General features: G+C 38.0%; 1 protein-coding gene across 2 annotated transcripts in view; it reads left to right on the top strand.

Annotated features, from left to right (window-relative positions):
• Positions 1–17,063, top strand: part of ATH9 (ABC2 homolog 9) — a 95,184-nt gene that overhangs the window by 38,604 nt on the left and 39,517 nt on the right. For both annotated transcript variants that reach the window (XM_090010865.1, XM_090010866.1), the window contains exons 7-8: positions 6,920–7,138; positions 7,218–7,323. In XM_090010865.1, coding sequence (XP_089866991.1) covers positions 6,920–7,138; positions 7,218–7,323 — 325 coding nt within the window. The remainder of the gene's footprint in view (positions 1–6,919; positions 7,139–7,217; positions 7,324–17,063) is intronic.

Genomic DNA, 17,063 nt, shown 5'->3' with positions numbered 1-17,063 from the left:
TATAGATGATGTGTTCAAGTCAAAAGTTTTTTTTTTTTTTTTACCCTTCATTTAGTATAATTATCACATTTAGATAGGTATACACCCATTTCATTATGATTACATACACATTAAAATAGCATTTTTTTTTATGTCCTTCATATCATCACATCCAGTCCTGTGCTAACTCTGTTTTGCAGGAATATACAAGAAGCTTGAATTTCTCTCTTAGACTAGAAATTTCTAATATTTGCAATTCAAAGTTGTAATAAATTAGGTATAAATAAAAATTTACATTTCCAATTCTTAGATAGAATGGATGAGCATTATAAACATCATGAATTGCTTGTTTTCATGCATTTTTTTTCTTTATTTCTCAAATTCTCACAATTGGCAACACGAATGGCACGTGCACCATTTTCGTAAGAGGTAATTGATCCTAAGTTGATGATCCACATCAATGGCCATAGTCAGGGTGTGGACAAAACTTAGGATTTTTATCTTTTACAAAACAACACTGGATCCACATTGGATCCGTTTTCAAAATTCATCATATTTTCCTTAAATATTTTTCTTCTTTTATCAGAATTTAACTTAAAATTAATTCAAAATATATACCAATGACCATAGTCAGGGTATATTGAGAGTTAATTTCATTTTAAATTCTATAAAAGCACCAAATGTGTTTCATTCTTCACTTAAATTTAAATATAGATTATTATATAATACATTCAATGACCATAGTCAAGGATGTATTATATCTTCAATCTTATTTTAATTCATTTAAAGAATGAAATGGCTTTTCAAAATCCAATTTCAAAAATTTAAATTCATTCATCATTTAGGATAGAATTGCATCATATTTTAAAAAAATTCTTTTTCATAAATCCAAGTAATTCTTTCCTTCATTTCTCATGTCAAATCCTATTCATAAATTCAAATTCAACTCTATTTCTCAAAAGGATTCAAGAATTCAATTTCAAGGTCCCATTTGACTTTGAAACTTCAGAATCATCTTGTATTTCAAATTTCAAATTCTATCTCAAATTCAAAGTACAATTTAACTTTGAAATTCATCTGTATATTCAAGATTCAATTTCTAAAATTCATTTTTCCAAATTCAATTCCAACTTAGAAATTCTTGATTCATCTTCTAAATTCCAGATTCAAACTTCAAGATCAAAGTCCAATTTGACTTTGAAATTCATATTCCAAGTTCAAAATTCTCAAATCAAATTTTGGAATTCCAAATCCAAAGTTAGATCCTAAATCCAACTTGGATCCAGATTTCCAAGTATAAATCCCCACTTTTTGGATCTCAAATTCAGATCCAAAACCCATTCTAGGATCCAAGATTCAACATTCATATCAGATCTCAGGCTTCAGATCCAATTCCCCTTTAGGATCCAGAATCCAACTCTACATTGGATCTCAGACTCCAGATCCAATTCCATTTTTTAGGATCCAGAGCCCAACTCTACATTTGGATCTCAGATTTCAGATCCAAATTCTATTCTAGGATCCAGAATCCAATTTCATCTTGGATCTCGTATTTCGGATCCTAAATCCATCTTAAAGATCCAAATCCATTCTAGGATCTAGAATTCAATTTCCACTTCGGATCTTAGACTTCAGATCCAATTCTCCTTTAGGATCCAGAATCCAACTCTACATTGGATCTCAGACTTCAGATCCAATTCCTCTTTAGGATCCAGAGTCCAATTCCACTTTTTCAGATCCAATTCCCCTTTAGGATCCAGACTCCAATTTCACTTTGGATCTCTGACTTCAGATCCAGTTCCATTTTAGGATCCTGAATTCAATCACATGTTGGATCTTAGATTTTTGATCCAAATCCATCTTAGGATCCAGAACCCAATTTTATCTCGGATCTCAGATCTCAGATCTTAAATCCATCTTTAGATCCAATTTCATTCCCAATTCTAGATTTCAAATCCAATTCCATTCTTCAGATCTCATCTGAACTCCCTAAATCCATTTTCTATCCTTAAATACCATTTGATTATTTCAGATCCATTCCAAACTTAAATTCAATTCCATCTCAAGTATTCATTTCCTTTTCTAAAATCAAATTCAAATTCAAAGTCGATTTTGACTTTGAAACTTCATTTCCTTTCATTTCAAAGCTTCAAGTCATTCTCTCTCATTTATTCTTCCAAATCCTGATTTACTTCAAAAACTTAGAACTTCTTTGATCTATCTCAAGTTCTAAAGTTAGATTCAATCATTTCTTCACTCCTTTATCAAGTTCATCTCGGAATACTTGGAAATTTTCAAAAATATCTTTTAAAAAGAGCATACATCATTGCATTGCACAAGTATGATTCTTTGTGCATTTAGAGTTAGAATAAATTCTTAGATTATATTTAGGCAAAGCAAAAAGGCATAGATTCGATCTTTGGTTCGATTACCCCTGGTAAAGGCGCCAGGAACGGTCGAACCTCGTACCGACGAGCGAATCCCGTCTCTCCATTTTCCCGCAAATTTTCAAAAAACGGAGGCAAGTAATTTTCTAAATATTTTCAAATCAAGGTCAAGTGAGACCGCGCAAAATAGTTCCTCTTCTTTCTTTCTTTTCTTTCTTTTTCTCTTCTCTCTTTCTTTTCTTTCTTTTATTCTCCTCCCTTCAAAAAGGAGGAAAATAAAGGTTAGAAAAGAAAAAGAGGAGGAAGAGAGAGAAATACACAAGAGAGGAAAAGTTTTGCGATGATCACACCACCAGCCACCAGAAAACACAAAAATGAGCTCAAATGCTGACAACAAGTTCTAGAGGTACCTGCAAGGTAGAACAATAACATAATCGTAATCTTCATAGCGCAGGCAAGAAGTGAGTCAACATAAGTAAGGAGGGCAACAAAAGTGCTGAAACATAAATAGCCAAGGCGCATAAAGCGCGGGGGCAACATAAAGTAAAGTGCTGAAAAGTAAATAGGACAAGGATCGCGAAACCGCGTCCTTGAGTTAAAAAGACAGAAAGTAAAGCTTGGGCACATATAACGTGGCGACAACAGAAAGTAAAGTGCTGGAAAGTAAATAGGACAAGGATCGCGAAACCGCGTCCTTGAGTTAAAAAGACAGAAAGTAAAGCCTGGGTACATATAGCGCGGCAGCAACAGGAAGTAAAGTGCTGCAAAGTAAATAGGATAAGGATCACGAAACCGCGTCCTTGAGTTGAAAAAAACGTACATATAGCTTATATGTATACGTATATATGTATATTGTTTAATTGTCTTTTCTTTAGTTCAGTTTAGTTCATTCAAAGTCCTTTTGCGCAACTTTCCCCTACCTTGGGGAGTTGCGGGTTCCTGCACGCCTGCGGGAGTAATTGCGAAGGGTCTCAAGCCACGAGACACGAGTACGCTCCGTCGTGCAACCTGCAAACGCAAGGAAGTTAGCATAAGACAAAGGTGGAACAAGGGCCTGTCCGCCAAGCAGACAGGGCCCCTGACGAACAACCCAAGCGGCAGGCGGCAACCAACGGCGACAAGGGGCGGAGCCCTTTGCCGGCAAACAGAGGTGACAGGGGGCGGAGCCCCCCTACCGGCACACAGAAGCAACAAGGGATGACAGGGGGGGCGGAGCCCCCTGCCGGCAAACAGAACAGCGACAGGGGGCGAAGCCCCCTGTCGGCAAACCAACGGCGACAGGGGGCCAAGCCCCCTGCCGACGAGCCGTTGGTGACAGGGGGCCATGCCCCCTGCCGACATACAGAACAACGACAGGGGGGGTGAAGCCCTCTGTCGACAAGCCGAAACAACGATAGGGGGCTCCGCCCCCTGCCGGCAACCAAAGCGACAGGGGGCGAAGCCTCCTACCGACAAACAGAACGACAGGGGGCGAAGCCCCTTGCCGGCAAACAGAGGCGACAAGGGGCGGAGCCCCCTGCCGGCACACCAACGGTGACAGGGGGCCAAGCCCCCTGTCGGCAAACCAACGACGACAGGGGGCCAATCCCCCTACCGACGAGCCGTCGGTGACAGGGGGCCAACCCCCCTGCCGACACACCGACGGCGGCAGGGGGCCAGGCCCCCTGCCGACGAGCCGTCAGTGACAGGGGGCCAACCCCCCTGTCGACACACCGACGGCGGCAGGGGGCTAGACCCCCTGCCGACGAGCCGTCGGTGACAGGGGGGCAAACCCCCCTGCCGACACACCGACGGCGGCAGGGGGCCAGGCCCCTTGCCGACAGCCCGAACTCCAGGAGGAGAGGGGAGGGCACCTACCAGCAGCAACCGACGACGAGTCGCCAGAGAGGAAGAAGATGAAGACGGTGTTTCTGATGCTAGCACGGAGGAGGGGAGACTATTGCCACCCAGATGGCTGCCGGAGGGCCGTTCGTCCTGTCGCCGGTCGGCGATTGGAAGCGACGGCGTCGGAGCTGGGCCGAGAGAGAGAGAGAGAGAGAGAGAGAGAGAGAGAGAGAGAGAGAGAGAGAGAGAGAGAGAGAGAGAGAGGGCAAATGCCCTCGCCCAAGACACCCAAACCCTTTAAAAAGGGTGGTGCACCGACTTCTCGAAAATTCGAGAAGCCGGATTCGGGCTGGGCTCGGATCCGGTATCGTCGGTGGACTGAGACACGTGTCGGACTCAGATTTTTTTTCCAGACATTACACTTAGTCAGCTTGGCTTCGGGTGCGCAGAAAGCGTCTCTAGTCGGTTTCTTTAGCCCACACAAACTTAGTTGTACCCTTTTGCTCATCCTTCGAAGATATCCTTAGTAGTTTGAATGCTTATGATGTAGAACAACCCATTGGTCGAGCTCTGCATCCCTTCTAGAGCACATCTCATTTATTGGGGATACAATTTGTTACAGCTTTGGTGGATCACACTTTGTGGCTTCAGCCTTCCCTCTTGATCTCTCGACAATGTCTCTATGCACTCACAATGGCTCACCTCTTCTCCAAATGTTAATAATATCGAAAGTAGGATTGAGTAGACCCCTTCTTTGTTGGGGATCACCAACAATGGGTTTGTAATAGGAGATGCTACCATTTTGAATAATGTTATAACACTGTGTGCTGCACAGTGGATGATCATTACATCTAAATAATCAACCCTAACCACTATAATAGACCTCTGATGCCAAAAGCTTCAATTGATGGGTCATGACATATGTGGGAGCATCTTGTTGCCAAGGGTCTTCCCAACCAAGGGGTAAGGAGGAAGAACAAGGGCAACAATATGTAAAAAGGATGTTCTTTGAGAATCTATGAATGAGATTGCAAAGCTGGAGATAAACCCACCCCACACAAAATTGGATTTGATAATTAATTGAATCTCAGATCTCCCTACTATCTGATCAAAACTTATCCATTTCTTTCTGTAAATGAAAACTTGATCTCTGTTTGAGGAAGGTCTCGTTGGATGTAAAGTCCTTTTTGATGAGCATTTCTTACCACTGAACATATGCCATCAGAAGCGGGGACTAACGCTTCCATTGCAGTATGTGTTTTCTGGCTTTTGCATCTTCTCCCCAACTCCTGTAAAATTTCTAGTGCATTCACCTAGAATGACCTGAATGTGATACACTCCTCTAGCTTAATCGGAGTTGGCCTACTACTGTCGTTTCTAAGGCTTGCTGGTAGCAGGTGAATGGGTTCCCTTCCCTTCAACGTTTCTCTATCTCTACAAACATGCAAATTAGGTTTTTTTCTATAAAAATTGGAGATGCAGTATAGGCAGAATACACTGTTTGAACTTTGAAATTTACAGTGGTGCATCTCATGCACCACCAATTGCCATTTTGAGCCAGAAGATCCCTAACTTTGTTGAGGATCATTTTTATCCTCCTAGATTTCTTGGACTTCACCATAGTCACACCTTAGTGAATGGCTTTATGTACTTTGTTCGTATATCCCCTCATGAAGAACACTGGTAGAAGCAGTTTCCTGAGTTTAAATAAGAGTCCACTGATATAAACAAATGTCAAAGAGCCAGCCTCAAGCATGATACTAACTCCTCTTCAACTTTATAGGAAAATGCTGATTAAGGGATTTGGGGCCCTTTCTTTCCATGCTCATACAACTTTGAGCCTCTACTACCCATTAGGCATCTTCCTAAGTCATCCAGAAACATGCAGTTTACCTTTCTTGACTGCCTCCAGTTGATGCCATAGGAACTACCATCTTCCTTCTCATTCTCTCCCTCCAGGTGATCAGGTGTTGTCTCCTCCTGCTTGAATCTCATCCAAAATCTTCCTCTTGGCTGTTTCTCTTGACCTCTCATCCTCTCTCCAAATGCAATTACCCCTTTTCATGTCCCAAATAGTTTTGTTCATGATTTTCATTTCATGTGCTCTCTGGGTTGATGCTTGTAAGATTGCAAATAGTCATCCTAATTTGGTTCCATCTCCTCCACAGATCTAGCATTCAAGCAATGTGTTTCCTATACGGATCTAGATAAAATTATTGATGATTGTTGCCAATAAATGAATTTTAGTTGATGCAACTTGAGATGATATTAGACCTATTATAACCAATGAAACTGTGCAGAAGAATGAAATTGGATGCAATAAATAAAAAATGTGAGCGACATCACCTAAAATTGTGCTCCTGTCCTCCTCCATGTGGAATAGGGTAGGCAACTTGTTTAATGGTAGGAACTGGATCAGTTTGTACTTGTTGCTGAACATAGTGAAATTCCAAATGAATGTCTTTTGGTTTTCTTGTGAAAACTGAATTTTCACATGCATAGGTTATATATTATGATAAAAGTATATGCTGTCAATCTAAAGATGAATCCGTGAATGTCAAACTTGTAAATATGGTATTTGATGACCATTTTCTTGAATTGCTAGTATTTTTTTCCCTTTTTCTTTTCAAGTGATACATCCTGTCGTTTTCCCATTGAAGCATGTTGAATATGCAGCTGAAACTTGAGGCTGAAAGGGTGACAAGTTTATTATTATTTTTTTCCATCAGGAATTAGATTTCTTGTATGAGGCCAACAATAGTGAGAAGTGTTTGGAAAACTTTAAGAAGCTCTCTCCTCATCTTGCAGACTACATATATGCTCCAAAGGTGTATTGGAATTTGAGTGCCAGTAGGCTGTTGACAATGGAATTTATGGATGCTGTGGAGGTGACTGATGTGACCGAGATCCGGCGACTTGGAATTCATCCAAATGATGTTGCAAAATTAGTGAGTATCATGGCTGCATTGCCAATTGTTTTCGTCATTGTTTATGTAATGTATCAAGATTTTATCTAAAGCTGTGCAGGTAAGCCAAGTCTTTGCAGAAATGATTTTCAAGCATGGGTTTGTCCATTGTGATCCACATGCTGCTAACATGATGGTTCGTCCATCTGACAAAAGAAGTTTCTTGGGTAAGGAATCTTTTTTTTTAATATATTGAGCTCCAATTATGTATTCACATGATTTCTGAAGAGAATGTAATATTAACTATTATGGGCACATTGCAAGCACTTTGAGAGAGAGCTTCTCGTTGTTGTTTATCAAAAGATAACAACTAATGTGGTTTCTCCCATATGGGCAGAGGTGGGGACAAAAGAAGCGGAGGACTGAATTAAAATTGGTTTAATCACAAGAGTTTCTATTGAGTTGCAAATCATTTTCTTTTCTGAATCATCCTCTCACACTGTAATGCCCCAAAATCCAGGACTTGTAACTTTTTATGAAAAGTTCGAAAGCTTTGAAATCATTCATTTATCAGAGTTTTTAAATAGTAATTCAACGGAAAATAGTGTTTGAAAAAGCAAGTCAACGGACCTTGAGCGCATTACAGCGCAAACTTTCTTTCACAATAGATTTGAAGCTCCGTACATTTAAGAAATCAAATAGATTATAGAGATGCAATTTTTAATAATTTTAAGACTTGTACAAATAAGAGATTTTCAAGAAAACCTTTATGCAAATTTATCGAAATGTCCTTAGGAGCGAAACGTTAGGAAAATAGTCTCATCTTGATCTCATCACGTCATCGTGTCATCGTAGTCCGAAACATAACCTACCCATAAAATGAGTTAGTTTCACGAAAAATAGTAGGTGCACAAGTGAGACAATATGGAACTGAAATAAGCAATTATAACAAGTAATGAGTTATGTTTAGCATGATTAATAGACTAAGCAAATGAATAAGTATTTCTAACATGAACAATTGAGTATATAAGCAAATAAAGGTTTTAATGTGAGCAATTATAAAATCAAGTGAGTTATCAACTAACACAAGGTAAGAGTTCATTCATCATAAAGCATACACGATTTCACGACAAGTAATTACATTAATCATAAGGTGCAAACAATTATACAACCAACAGTTTATAAGTTGCATGCGGTAAGCAATCACACGACAACAATTATATTACTCACAAGATATAAGCACCTTATAAGACAAACAATTACATTAGTTTTAGTTATAAACAGTTCGTAAATTACGAGCTGTAAGCAATTACCTTAGTCGTAAGAGACTCAAGCCAACAATTATTGAGAACAAGACATTTATTGTTTCGATATTAGCTAGCCTTGCGGGTACGCACAAGTTACGATACATAGAAACAACTGAGACTAATCTAGGGGTTTATTATGCCAAGTATTTTAGATGTCCCGAGTAGCTAGCTGAGTCCGTTCCTAAGGGGATGACCAGTGATCAAGAGAGTAAACCCCCAAAGGCATAAGTGGCTATGGATGCATCCAACTTCTGTAAAAGTGCCTAAAGCTACTTTGTAGCCCATTTCTCCTGACTCTGATGACTGGAAAAACCAAGTCTTTTGTCCGAAATAGCCATTAATGCTCTGTCCATCGGCGTTTTTGTACCATCTATCCTCTCTCTTGATGAAGTCAGCGGGTCGAATGTGTACGTCAGGTGTTACTTAACTGAAGACCTATTCTATATGCTCTGGTCTTTCGATCCACTCGAGCATCTTGCCTGTGAAGGCAAAACCATCACCATTAGGTGATTTATACGCACCATTGCACGTTCGAGGCAACCACACACCTCTCATTCTACTCATCGTAGTACGTAACGTACCTATTCAAAAGTACAACTACGATGATGTAATGAGATACGCGGAAATACAAAGAGTGCTATAAGCACTTGCAATGTCCTACAATGGACAAACAAAGGAGACGATAGCCAAGTCCACAAAGGGACAACACATACACAAGCCTTGAGATAGGCAAAAATATAGAAGTCTCTTTATTGAAAAGAGAGAGAGAGAGCTCTCTAACATAAGAATTACAAAGGGGTTCACCCCATTGAAAAGAGAGAGAGAGAGAGAGCTCTCTAACATAAGAATTACAAAGGGGTTCACCCCTATTTATACAAGAAGAAAAGGAGAGGAAGGGAGGCCACATGGCCTCAAAAGGTGTGCCAAAAAGGGGGTTCCCATGGAGTCGTTGGGAGCCCCCAACGGTCACAATTCCCAACGACTCAATGGTGGGCCCCCTTAAGTGGCTTAAAGAAAAAATAAAAAAAGAAGAAAAAAAAATAAAATAAATACAAAAATGATAAAAATAAAAGAGGGAAAAAACAAGTACCCCTATCGGGTATTGTGTGAAATGACCATAATACCCCTATCGGGTATTATGGAAATATATGTAAAAATACATATATATATATATACATATATATTGATACATATATTTTAACACCCCCTCTCAAACTTTACGGGGAGATGACCGAAAGTTTGCCAAGGAGAAACATGAAGCGAGGAGCAGGAAGGGCTTTAGTGAAGAAGTCCGCAAACTGATATTCTGAAGTGACATATGGAAGAATAATTGTTCCTCGTAAATATTCATCCCAAACATAATGACAGTCAATCTCGATATGTTTGGTGCGCTCATGAAAAGTGATTGCTTGCAATTTAGATGGCACTCTTGTTGTCACAACACAACTTTGAATCTCCAACAATATCAACCCCCATGTCTTTGAGAAGATTGCGAAGCCAAACTAATTCCATTGTTGTGGTGGCCATAACCCGGTATTGAGCTTCAGTAGAAGAGAGCGAGACTTTATGTTGCTTCTTACATCTCCAAAAAATTAAGGAATCTCCTAAAAAGACACAAAAACCGGTAGTTGAGATTCTATCATTAGGGTTACCTCCTCAATCTGCATCAATATAAGCAAGAAGATTTAAGGAAGAAGATGAGGATAGAAATAACCCTTTATTTATGGTGTTTTTGATGTATCGGATGATCCGGAGCACGACGGTCATATGCACAGTTATAGGAGCATGCTGAAATTGACTTGCAGAGTGAACCGCATGAGCAATGTCTGGTCTGGTGATGGTTAGGTAAGTGAGAGATCCAATGAGCTGTCTGTAGGGTGTAGGATCTTCCAGAAGAACCCCGTCCTCCAACCTTAATTTGGCATTAATGACCTCTGGAGTCTACCTTTTTATCATCTGAAATGCCAGACTTAGTACATATATCTGCAACAAGCTTCATCTGTGACAAAATATATCCTCGAGGAGAATATATGACTTCAATGCCAAGAAAATATTTAAGAAAGCCTAAATCAGACATGTCAAAATTATTTTTTAACATGGTTTTAACATCAACAATACTATTTTGATTATTCCCAGTGATAATCATGTCATCAACATAAAGTAATAAGATAACAATACTAGTACCTGCACTTTTAACAAAGAGAGCAGTGTCAGTATAACATTAATGAAATCCTAATTTAACCATGATATCACTAAAACGATCATATCAAGCTTTGGGAGCTTGTTTAAGACCATACAAAGCTTTTAAAAGCTTAAGGGTCTGACCTTGTTCAATATTAATTCCGGGTGGTGGATCCATATATACTTCTTCATTTAAATTCTCATTTAGAAATGCATTTTTTACATCGAGTTGATAAATAGGCCATTTTTTTGGTTGATGCGACAACTATTAGAGTTCTGACACTAGTCATTTGGGCTACATGAGCGAATGTTTCCTCATAGTCAATTCCATATTCTTGTGAATATCCCTTTGCTACTAACCTGACTTTATATCTTTCTAGAGAACCATCGCTTTTAGTTTTTACTTTAAAGACCAAACGACATTCAATAGGTTTTTTATGTGGAGGGAGTTTGACTATTTCCAAGTATTAGCCTTTTTTAGCGCATCTAATTCTATTTTCATTGCTTCAACCCAATGTGGTAGAGTCTTAACTTGATTATAATGAGTGGGTTCATAATATGAATGGAAAGTTATTAAACATGCCCGATAATTGGGTGCTAAAGACTCATAGGATACAAACCTATTGGGTGGTATTGATTCTCTAGAAGAGCGCCTAATGGGGGGCTCTTCTGAAGATTCAGAGATTTGAGAGAATTTTTCTAGGGCACTAATAGGCCTTTATTGATCTCTTCGGGTGTAAACATTAATATTTTCATTATTAGTACCATTACTTGGTGGTGACATATCAAAATTAGACACTTCAAAAGTGTCCTCTATATTTTCAAGATGATTCATAGAATCATCATTTATGTCATCAATAAGATCATGTAAAAATATATAGTCTATTTCATGTGATGATTCCATTTTTTCAAAACCATTCTTATCTTCTAAGAAACATCTTTTAAAACATAAAGCTTGTCATTTTTTAAATCAAAACACCTATGGCCTTTTTGATTTTCCCCATAACCTAGAAAAATACATTCAATTGCCTTTGGAGACAACTTATCTCTCTTATGCAAGAGAACAAAACATTTACAACCAAAGATGCGAAGACGATTGAAATCGGGTGAGAATTTAAAAAGTTTTTCATAAGGAGTGGCATTCTTTAATTTTGAGGAAGGCATTCTATTGATTAGGTATGTTGAGGTTAGGACGGCTTCGGCCCAAATTTTTTTCGAAATATTTCTAAAGACAAGCAATGTTCTAGCAGTTTCTATAATATGCTTATGCTTTCTTTCCGCTAGTCCGTTTTGTTATGGAGTCCTAGGGCACGATTTTTTATGGCAAATTTTGTTTTGTGTTAAGTAATTTTGTAATTTATTAGATAAGTATTCACCATCGGAATCAGTTCTCAAAGTAGATATATTATTTTAAAATTGGTTTTGAATTTTTATATGAAATTCTTTGAAGAAGGAAAGGCCTCTCATTCTTGGTTTGATAGCTTCTCTGTCGAAGTTCAACGACATGGATTCATTCGATCTCACCTCGATTATTCCTTATTTATCTTTCGAGATTGTCAGGTCAGTATTTTACTTCTCATATATGTAGATGATATCATTGTTACTGGGAATTCTGATGAACATATAGAAGCTACAAAAGCTCTCCTGAGTCGAAAGTTTAAGATGAAAGATTTCGGGGTTCTACGTTATTTCTTGGGGGTTGAGGTAGACCAGCGGGATAGATATCTTTCATTAACTCAACACAAATATACTTTGGATTTATTGGATAAGGCAGGTATGAAGGATTGTAAACCTCTGTCCACTCCTAGTGTATTGTATCATAAGCTTAGTGCTTAGGATGGGGAGACATATGGAGATCCTAGACAATATCGCAGCCTTGTGGGTATGCTTCAATATCTCACTTTCACTAGACCAGACATTGTGTATGCAGTGAATCAAGTCTCGCAATTCATGCATGATCCATGCACAGAACATATGAATGTTGTCAAGAGAATCCTTCGATACTTAAAGGGAACACTTGGGGATGACTTAGTTTATCATCAATCTAAGACTAAAGGATAGCATCGTCGACTAATTGTATATGCAAATGCTGTTTGGGTTGGAGATTCAGATGACAGAAGGTCGGTGTCTGGCTATTGTGTTTTTATTGATGGAAACTTAATAGCATGGAGTAGCAAGAAACAACGTGCAGTTGCACGATCCAGTACTGAGGCCGAGTATCGGTCTATGGCAGCAGCTACAGCAGAGGTTATATGGCTGAGGCATCTTTTGGTAGAATTAGGAGAAACTATTCTACCCACTACTCTTTTATGTGATAATCAGAGTGCCGTCCAGATTTCTTTCAACCCCATTCATCACAGTCGTACAAAACATATTGAGATTGATCAACATTTTATTCGACGAAAGGTAGAAGACAGGAAAGTTGAACCTCCTTACATTCGGACGGCTGATCAGGTGGCGGATTTGTTCACTAAAGGTCTTACCAGCATACAATTTTGGTTCTTGAAGAGCAAGTTGTCCATGGTGCATGACCATGCACAACTTGAGGGAGGGTATTGAGACTGGGTTGTTCTACCCATTACGGGTCTGGATCTGGATTCGAAATCTATGTATCAATCCAAAAGTCTGTATTATTTATATTGGGTTTGAACTGATGTAACATAGTGTAATATCCAGACCCAATCTAATTTCCAGTATAAATATAACATATAGGGCACGATCATTGTACGAAGGATTGTACCACTTGTTTCAGCCACCCCTCTTTCTCACAATCATCTCCTTCCTCAGCATCAACCGAACAATGGTGGATGAACTCTAACATACGGATCATCGATCGGATCTCCGACGAGGGAGATATCGCCTCGATAAGTTGTTCCCGAATCCACGTAGCGATTTCACGGTTTAAAAAGCAGGGTTTGGTTTTCTATTTTTTTGATAGGGTTCCAGAACCCAAAATAATCCGATTTTTTTATAGGAGGTCACTGACAAACATATGGACCAACCTTAAAAAAATCATATTTTTTTGACAGAAAATTGGACATAAAATACAGTGGTTTCCGCATACCCAGAATCAAAAGCATGTATTATCTAAAACACACACGAACAAACCTAATTTAAACATGCAAAACCATAAAAAAAATTGCAAATAACGTAACAAATCATGATTTGATGCCTGAATATATAAAATAAACATGGTCATGATGATTAAATAAAAAAATATCAGGGATTACACAGTTAGAAATTGATTTAGCCGATAAAAGAGGTATTCGATCCGTGAAAAGATCGAATCTCATATTTTCTTTGGCGTAAACATAAAAGCAATGATTTAAACGATTTCAACGGTTTGAAATCATGAAAAATACCTTCATACAGTATTATATCACTTTCTTGAATTTATTCCATAGATCTTGAATGGAAAATATGCTTAAATCCAATACATAAGGGGCGATATTGATAAAATACATGAAATAATCATGTAAAATATAAGAAATAATGAATTAAAACTCACCTTGGGCTGCTCCAATGGAGGATTTCGGCTGGAGGAGGAGGAGGAGAGAGAAGCAACAAGAAAAGGAGAGAGAGAAAGAGAGCCTGGGGGTTGACCCCCTTGGTCCCCTTTTTATAGTTTTTTTTTCAAAAGCTATTAATTAAGGATAATTAATGCCTTTTGACTTTTTCAAAATCCTATCTAAAACCAACTAGGGGGGGGGGGAGGTTGGTGAACTTCTAGCCTAGGTGGAACTCTAACTAACCCTAATTATCCTAACTAAAACCCTAGATAACTTAGGAGACTCCAAATATGACGCCACTTGGTTTTTCTAAAACCCTAATTTTTAAAACTTTAAAATCCTAAGTTAAAATCTAAAGTAAAATGGAAATTTTAAAATCAAGTTTTGATTCTTCTAACCTAGCTAGGATACTAAGCTAACCCTAACACTCTCAAATATGGCGCCACTCAGAGTGGGCCCCACTTGGTTTTTCAGAAAACTATTTTAAAAAACTTGAAAATAAAAGGGGTTAAAAACAATTTTTTTTTTCAAAAACCTCAAAAAGCACCTAGATTTCTTAACATTTTTTGTATTTTTGTATGGATAAATTATGAAATGAAAGAAATTTGAATGAAAATAAAGAATTTAGGGTTTGAACACTCCATGCATTGTGGGCCCTACCTGAAGAAAGTTGATAAAATTGGATTTTTAAAAGATTAAAACAAAGGTTAAGAAACAGGGTCTTTAAAATGAATAACGATGAAAATAAAAGATTAAAATCATGAGAATTTAGAGTCCTAATCTGACTAGGAATCCGGGACAGAGTCCTAATTCGAGTGAAACTCTGAAAATCTGGCATTTTTAAAAGATAAATAAATGAATTTTAAAAGGTTTTCTCAAAATTTGATAAAATGAGCTGAAAAACGAAGTTAGGGTCAGAGTCATAGTTCAACTGAAACTCTTGAAATAGAGTCCTAAGTTGACTAAAACTCTAAAAGTTTTGATTTTTCTGAAAACAGATAAGAAGATTTTAAGATATTTTCGCGAAAACAAGATGAAAACTGAAATCAGAATTAGAGTCCTGATCTAACTGGGACTCTGGGACAAAGTCTTAATTCAACTAAAACTCTTAGAATTTTGAACAAACAAGGAGGTTTTAGAAGCTTTTTCGCAAAAACAGATGAAAACCGAAATCAGAATTAGAGTCCTGATCCAACTGGAACTCTGGGACAGAGTCCTAATTCAACTAAAACTCTTAAAATTTAGGGTTTTCTAGAAAACAAATGAGAGAGTTTTAGAAAACAAGTAAAAATAAGATAGAAATTGAAGTCGGGTTCAGAGTCCTCCGACTAGGACTCTGGGGAAGAGTCCTAATTCGACTAGAACTCTGAGAATTTTTAGTTTTCTGAGAAGCAAATGACGAGATTTTAAAAAGGACTTTTGAAAACAAGTGAAAATAAAATAAAAAAATGAAATCAGGATAGAGTTCTGATTCGATTAGGACTATGGGGCAAAGTCCTAATTCGACTGGAACTATGAGAAAAAGACCAAATAAGGGGAGTAAACAAGGTATGAACTCACTTCTAACTCAAAATCAATAAATGGAAGATTAAAAGGGCTTAAAAATGTAAAATGACAGAGTCTAGTTCAACTAGAATTCTGAAATAATTAGAATTGTGCAAATTTTGAAAGAAATCATTGATTCAGAAGTGACACCACCTGAATGGGTCTCATCTGAGGTTTAAAATAGATTGAAAATTGGTTTGGAATGAATCTAGATTGTTTTTTTGAAAAAATGCTTTTGAAATGAAGCTCTGGGGTTAGCCAAATGACAAATGTCAATTTTAAAACCCATATTTTTTAAATTGCTTTCGAAAGAAAGGTTTTAAAATCGAATCTGGATTAAGATGTTTTAAAAAAACTAGCGTGTTGGATCTCGAAAATGAGATAAAATGCAATGAAATGATATGAAATGATGAGAAATGATATGAAATGATGAGAAATGATGAGATATGACATAGAATGTCATGTGAAATGCAAACCCTGGATAAAGGATTTCAGGTATTGGACCTCGATCGACAGTTATACCAGTTTAAAAAGTGATAAAATTGGTAAAAATGAACAAAATGATTCAAGAAATGGTTTTTGTCCCCTGTAGGGCCAAGAGTGACACTGAAAATTGGGGTTTTAACTGGTTTGAACTGAGTTCTAAGGTTTCAGAACTCAAATGAATTGACAAGACACTGGCTCAACTAAACTCCTAGACTGAACGATCGAGAAATGATATCATTTCTTAGAGACATGGTGAGAAATGATCACTGGAGTGAAGTGAGTTACGAACAAGAACTGGGTTTTGAGTTGGAACAAAAATCAATAATACTGGGATGAACTAAAACTAAAGCTCAAACACTAGCTCAACTGACTGGACTTAGCTCAATTTCAACTGAAATGAGCTGAAATGGGCTAAAATGGACTCCTGGACTGGGGGAAATGGATTTGAATTAGAACCACGCTACTTGAACTCCTGGTGAACTCATGTTAGACTCAAGGGAATAGGGTCAATTAGATTTGACTGACCCAAGAACAATTAATTGGGATTCAGGTTAGAAATGAGCTTATTTCTTAGGAAATGAACCCATTTTGACAGGAATGGTCAGAAATGAACATGATCTGCTCATCGTGAGCTCAGGTGAGCTAGAAATAACTGACATTCTAACTGTTTTGAGCTTAAAAATGAGCTTGTTCGACTCTGACTGACAAGGATCTAAGGTGACCTAAGGGTAAAATAGGAATCTTACTGACAGAATGGGGGTGAAATGACACCTAAAAGGGGACAGACCTAGGGTTAGACTCCTATACTGACCTATAGGTTTGGCATTTATGGTAGGGGGTGTTTGGAAGTGAACGAGGAAAATTTGGGGTGTTTACAGGTGCCCATCTTTGCTACTAAGTCGGTTAAAAGCCGAGCTTAGTGGCAAAGAAAAACACACC

Source organism: Nuphar pumila, chromosome 6, assembly GCF_984573655.1.
Source record: "Nuphar pumila chromosome 6, dmNupPumi1.hap1.1, whole genome shotgun sequence".
Taxonomy (NCBI): domain Eukaryota; kingdom Viridiplantae; phylum Streptophyta; class Magnoliopsida; order Nymphaeales; family Nymphaeaceae; genus Nuphar; species Nuphar pumila.
The sequence above is the reverse complement of the archived record's forward strand: the minus strand, read 5'-3'. Positions and strand labels throughout refer to the sequence as shown.